Below are 6,995 nucleotides of genomic sequence, written 5' to 3' on the forward strand. Positions count from 1 at the left end.
ACCCGTCGGTCGGGCGTCCTCGGGGTGGCGCCGCGTGTCTGGTTGTAGTGTTGACCGCGGGAACCCCCCTACTCTGAACGGGTTCTGACCCCGGACGGAGATCGGACGTCGGGTGTAAGAGTGCAGGGGAGTCGTTTAGTGGGTGGGCCCTAAAATCCTTGGGCCCGCGATCTGCTCTCAACACCTGCAGATCGTTGAGTCTCACATACCCAGCGCGCCCCCTAGGCGCGGGGACCTCGTAGGAGGTTCGGCCCCCGGCCTGAAAAAAAAAAAAAAAAAAAGGCTTGGCTAAGACTTGACTAAGATTTATGTTTTAAAATTTTGTTAATTTAATTATGTATGTAGTTATTTTTGTTTAAATATAATTTTTCAAAATCATCCACCAAAGAGTAGGGATTACAAATTCTCTATTTTTGTTTTGAGGTAACTTTGATTTTTTTATATTTAAAGTTAGCTTGACGATCTTAAATACTAAAACATATCAATTAAAATATAACATCGCTATTATAGGAACTGAAATGAAAGTATAATATCGGTATGTAGAATTTATTAATGTTAATTACTGCAATATAAACCTTTTTGAACTTAAATTACATACATGAAAATTGTTGGAATTTGAATTACAACAGTTAAATTTTCTTTAATTTTTGAAAGACATATAAAATAAAATTTAAGATTACAAATGAAATTAGCCCGGAAATCGGACGTTTAAAACGTAAATCCAAAATAAGTAACCACACTTTCCGAACATTGACTACACATTTATTCGACATGGCCATACATTAAGTGAGAACTGAATAATAGTAGTTCATCATTAGACCTTTTTCCTCGATCAATAAACTTTTAATTACACGGGCGTAGTAGACATCAGAATCGCCATGGTGGAAGAGAGATCTTTGATTGCTGTGTTTGTAGTGACCATGTTCTAATCTAAATAATGTTAGAATATTGAAATCAAAGCTAGAGAGAGGCTCAGATGAAACCCAGAGGTTAATAATTTATGAATTCCTGTGGTAATCTATAATACATAACACAGATCAAAGGTTGTAGTACCTACTGCTGAAATAATAATTTTTGTTTTTAAAAAAAAGATTCTTGCTGTAAATTAGGTTTACATTGGTTCACATTCAAATCCGTTTCATAACTTTTAGATTGTTACTTGAAATTTTATTGTATTTAAATCATTAGTGGTTAGTTATGGTATGTTGTTGTAAAAATATGCATTGAAATAAAATCAAGAATTCTATTTTATGAAATAAAAAAACTATTACGGTAATTTCACGGTACAGTGCAGAGGTGAAAAACATTTGAGTTTTATAATAAATTACATTGAAGTGGACCTGAAGTTGATAAAATAAAAAAATATTAATTAATTGTGTTTATTTTTGTATGTGTTATGTAATGCATCGGTAAAAGAAGGAACGAAAAAAAAAAACATTTAAATTATATCAAATAACATTTAAATTATCTTAAAATTGTTATTATATAATGAATGTATTCATTTGTTAACATAAAAATATTTTAAATGAAATTAAATTGAAATAAATGTGTGGTGTGAGAAATGACGGTTACTTAATTTTAAATCTTCTATCTTCTAGGACTTGCTGCAACAGAAAAACGAGGAATTTTATTTTACGTAATTATAAAAAATCTCCTTTCGTACAAAAGAAAGAGTGACGTAATGAAAAGAACATTTTACATATAATTTTTTGATGCACTTGTGATTCGTATAGTACCTATGCCCGTCCGGGTTGGTATCACCATCCCGTCCTGTCAATTTCCACACTGCGCTCCGGCTTGGATGGTAAGAGAGTCGCCAATCCAAACGAATTGAGAGCCATTAAGTAATTGCCTCAAATTAGGTGATATTTTCGATCTTAGGTGTTTTTTTTTTAATTACTTAGATGTGTGGACGAGCTCACAGCCCACCTGGTGTTAAGTGGTTACTGGAGCCCATAGACATCTACAACGTAAATGCGCCAACACCTTGAGATATAGTTCTAAGGTCTCAGTATAGTCACTCAGTTTTTGCACTCCTACTACCGCCCAGACACAGTTGCGCCATGGGCCGTTTGCCTTCCAACTTTATTAAAATGTGCTTACCTCTTAGATTTTTTGGAATCCTCTCCAACTGAAAATAATGTTATCCAAATAAAATAAGAAATATAAGAATATTAAAAAATAAACGAAGTTAACCTCATATTAGTTAATGTTTCAGTTTGCAGCGCGATTTATTTTGAGGCTGTATGATTTTAACATCCTTTACCGATTGTGGTTGTAAATTTTTCTGATAATACTTTTTTTATTGCCCTTTTAGGCAGACGAGCATACGGTTCACCTGATGGTGAGTGGTTACAGTCGCCCACGGATGTCAGCAATGCTATGGGCCGAGCCAAGCCACTGCCTACCGTTAAGTACTCTCCACAAGTCTTGTTTGAAGAAGGACATAGCGCTCGGGAAACACCGTGGAGGGGAGCTCATTCCATAGCCGGATGGTACGTGGCAAAAAATATCTCTGGAAACGCACTGTGGATGAACGCAATGGCTCCAGGTAGTATGAATGAACTTTACTCCGTTGGCGGGCGGCGCGATGATAAAAACGAGATGATGGGATCATCTCAAACAATTCCGCAGAGCATAATTATTAAATTGTAAAATAATAATCGTAGCATTTAAGTAGCTGATTGTCAGGAAGTTATTGCCACTTATTGCATATTACTTAAAAGATACAAACTCTTCCAATTTATTCATTAATAATGCGAAAAAAGTAAGTATGTAGTTTTAATTACGATAAATCTAAAATATTTAACCCTTAAAATTACGTCCAAAATCTAAAAATTTTATTCAAAAATTTTTTGAACTATAAACCAAATTTAGAATTCAAGAAATCCAGCATGTCATCACATCGCTTTTAAGACTTCGCACTCAAAGAAATTATTTCGGAATGAAGTAAAAAAAAGTAGATATAGTTAATTGTCTAGAATGCTCTATAGACAGCATAAAATCAACTTATACGTACACTTTTTTTCAATCACTTCCCCATTGATGTTTGCAACCATAGTTCCCTTCCCTCCACTGCTGCTCACGTAAACCCCGCTGTAGGTTTGTCCGGGTTGTGGTTTAGTTTTCTTAATGTTATCAGGAGAGGGGAACGAAAAAGCAAAGTTAGGAATTTTGGGATCGAATGGCGGAATCGTTGGGATCTGTATAGAGGGCCACATCTGCAAAGATAGAGTTGTATAGTATATGCAAAGACTAACTACTCTGTATGTTATGGTAATAAAAGCTGGGCCTCACATCGCTTGGGAATCTGAAACAATATAAAAAAATATTAATAGTAACTCAAGGTCTTTTTAAATACTTAAATATCAAAATTTTTTGCTGTGGGTATACGAGCATATGGCCCAAATGATGGTGAGTGGTTACCGTCGCCCGAGGACTTCAGCAATGCCAGGGGCAGAGCCAAGCCCTAAAATGCTCTCCACAAGCCTCGTTTGAAAAAGGACATGTCATAGCGTGCAAGCAAATTAAAATTGAATTGAACTTAGTGCAACAAACTTTTGAATTCTCAAGAGTTGAGAAAATTCCTTTCATCAATAACTGAATATGGTATAATTTGTGAAATTTATATATTATTATGAAAAATAATTTTACTGCGTCCAGAAAACTTAAATGTTTGTTGTGTGATTTATAATTTGAGATATTAATGTCAAAACTCACCCCGGGAAGTTATCGTCCTGCCAAACAAAGCCAGCTAAAATGGAAACATATTGTATTAGATAAATTGACTTAATAATTAACATATCATTTTCAACAGGTAACACGTTTATTGCTATCTGATGTTCAATTATAACAGTTTGTGAGATGATGAATGAGAAGAAATAGACATGAGACACATTTTTTTTCCTAAATATTCGCCGGTAGCCTAAGAGGCTATTCAAAATACGCCCAGACGGATAGGTGGGCTCACAAGCCCAACCTGAGAGAATTTGCTAACACTAGCCCTAGCAAGAGCCGTACTTCGCTGAATCTAGCACCGGATCGGAATCGCTACCCACTGAGAAGATCCGGCGAGACACTCAGAGAACTTGAGACAAACATTATCGAGCTATATACCCAACAAAATTTTATATCTAACTATAACAGGACATAATTACATAATATGTATATTGTGAGAGTATAATTTTATTATATTAACTGCCAGAATCTGGTCTATATCTGCAGCAGTATGATTGTCAGAAATTTAACGGCCTACCAGGCTGTTAGGACAGCCGCAATGCAATGGAGACTTCGAGATCATGTCTCAAGATATGTGGCGGCGCTCACGTTGTGATGTCAAAGAACTCCAAGAAAGAATGCACTTCAGGTCGAAAATAAGAATATTCAACTATCACCACCAGCAATAAACAAAGGGTATCCTATAATCCTATCCTAATCCTATAAGGGTATGATATACGTTCCACACCGAGTTCCAACCATTGAGCAAAAGAGAAAAATATCTATAATAATTATAAAATAGTTTTCAAATCCTAGTATATACTGTATACTATCAAATACATTTAAGGCATAAGGCGTACAAAGGTATGTATGTGGTCTGAAATTCTTTCACTGGCTTTTTTTCACGTACGTCTGTGACGTACCATCAGACTCTGGATGAATTCCGCTCCACGGATTCCTGAGTGCTATGTCCATGTGTATTTAGCTCCGTAGCTCATGGCTCAGTTCTGCCCCTAGTATTACTAATATCTATGAATATCGGTGACCACTCATTATCAGGTGGGCCTTATTTAACGAATAAAAACATGTGTAAGGGTAAAAATTTACCCATTAACGTATTTTTACGTTTTGCGGAACTTTTCGAAAAATGCTCCCACGCTTTGATTGAAATTTAAGAACCAAAGCGTTGGTCAGCGTCAGAAAGCCTTTTGGTTGTACCTATTTCCACACTTACCGCCAACCCAGAGGTCGAGCGAGCTACGGGGCATATCGATACGATGTTTGAGACTATCACAAAAAAGGTAAACACCAAAACTGGTTAGATATTGATTGGGGATGGTCGAAGCAACAGGATTTGTTTGTTTTGGTACTCTACATCATAGACTTATATATTATATAAATTTTCGTCAATATACCTACGAATTTATTTCTACAAAGCCATGTTATCACTATAAAGTAAGTTTATTATAAGGATTGTAATTATGCTTATAGGACTTTATCGCAGCTGCAAAATTAAAACGTTACCATTTGCCCACAAAAGTACTAATTCAATGTATGCTTGGAGTAAATTGTGCACCAAAAGTAACACAATAATAAAAATAATTGAACAAAATGAGGACTCACCGCTCGCGATGGTGATTAATGACAACATAAAAAGAAACTTCGTGAACGCCATTATCACGCGGTTAAAAGGCTTCAACAATAAAAAAATCGAGCTGTGTAGCACTGTTGAAACCAACTGTAGGACACTAAACTCACACACGGCGACTGCTGATTTAAGTATTATTCATAAGTTGTTGTTCGCAACGAAGCAAGCTGTTCAAACAGTGTGACGAATACTTTTCATGCGGGGCACTGAATGTCGTCTGAAAAATAACACCGTAATGAAATATGGAAGTACTAATGCTGTGTTGGAACGATAGTGTGCTCGTTTTTCTAGAAATACATATGCATGAGAACGCTGATGATGTGTAACAATTTTAATATATTCTTAAAGTTATTTGGTGTCCTTAAATTTTTCCGCAGCAGAGAGAATAGCTCTTTTTTTTCTAGAATTTCAAGAACTTAACATTATACACCTAGAGAACATAGTATTTTTGAATCGAATGAAAATATATAGTCCGTAACATTTGCAAATTGATTCTCTTTGTCACCGAGTTTAGTAGGAGCAGTTGCGAGAAACAGTTTTGTCACTGTTCTCCGAAGAGGAAATTATTTCTTTACTCTCGCTATCACAATAGCTCACGGATCGCAAGGGCCATGCTGGCATGTCAAGGACGTGTGTAATTGGCGTGGGCCTGAATTCGGAAGGTGATCCCTTCGGATGTGAGCATTTTGACCTTCAGTCTATATGTTTCATGTCTGTTTCGAGTTGCGACGTCACAGTATACTATTAACGAAAGATGGTAATGTTTTCTGAAAGTATGTTTAATGTTTGACACGCTGTGCAGCCTAAAGCTTTTCACTGAGCTCCACATAGAAGGTGTCACTAGATTAGCCTCAGATATGGGAGTGACTTGGGGTATATAATGAATATTATTCCAATATGGCGTCTGTATTTTGACGTGACAACGTCTTATAATTCGATGGAGCCGGCTGCACGCACGAAAAAACATAACTCATGCGGCGTTACCTCGCTCTGAGGCGTTCCATTTAAGGCTTGAAGTGCAAGCGAGAGCGAGCAACGAGCGAGAAAGAGGCACAATCGGCCTCCGCGTTCGGCAGCGTTCAACATCTGTCTCTCTCCTACTTTAGTGAGCGATGCATCCGCGTGGACAGCTACTATACAATTATACATTTACATGTTTTCGTCAAGTATGAAGTTCAGTGAAAAGTGAATGTGGTGTCAATTGTCCATACAAAATATCTATCAAACAAATAAAATAAAAAAAATATTTTGAAAAATGATTGTATTTTCTTATGACGTTGTCACGTTCAACTATCGTCAGTAAACCGACTTTACATCATTCCGATAGAGGCACCCGTCACGTGCGGACGTGCTCATCGACCACTCGATCGCCCGGTCTTTGTTCGCCCGGCTTTTGTTAGCCCGGCCATTGTTCGCGCGGCCTGTGTTCGTGATACATCTGCCGACCAAGTGTTTTTCCTGGAAGCTTTTATTTGTTTTGTTTCAGTTATTTTTGTGTGTGGCGGGTAGCCATCATACAACGCAAGATAATTGACAGATGCCTGAATCTCGCTTACGACATTTCCAAGATAAAGCGCATATATACAAGTTCCGAACAACAACATTCGGACCGTCGGTCTACCGAGCAATA

General features: G+C 36.9%; 1 protein-coding gene across 2 annotated transcripts; it reads right to left on the reverse strand.

The window, feature by feature from the left end:
- Positions 1–532: 532 nt before the first annotated feature.
- LOC105842464 (seroin-like) lies at positions 533–5,617 on the reverse strand. 2 transcript variants are annotated; one of them, NM_001043581.2, is made up of 7 exons: positions 5,341–5,466; positions 3,721–3,754; positions 3,298–3,310; positions 3,020–3,221; positions 2,104–2,131; positions 1,225–1,604; positions 533–1,161 (listed from the first exon to the last, which is right to left on the reverse strand). In NM_001043581.2, the coding sequence occupies exons 1-6, from the start codon at positions 5,390–5,392 to the stop codon at positions 1,595–1,597; spliced, it is 339 nt and encodes a 112-aa protein (NP_001037046.2). In that variant the 5' UTR covers positions 5,393–5,466; the 3' UTR covers positions 533–1,161; positions 1,225–1,594. The 2 variants fall into 2 exon arrangements, with proteins under 2 accessions (NP_001037046.2, XP_012551157.1); XM_012695703.3 differs by having other exon boundaries at positions 533–1,604; positions 5,341–5,617.
- Between the last annotated feature and the right edge of the window lie 1,378 nt (positions 5,618–6,995).

This window comes from Bombyx mori, chromosome 5 (assembly GCF_030269925.1).
Source record: "Bombyx mori chromosome 5, ASM3026992v2".
Classification (NCBI taxonomy): Eukaryota; Metazoa; Arthropoda; class Insecta; order Lepidoptera; family Bombycidae; genus Bombyx; species Bombyx mori.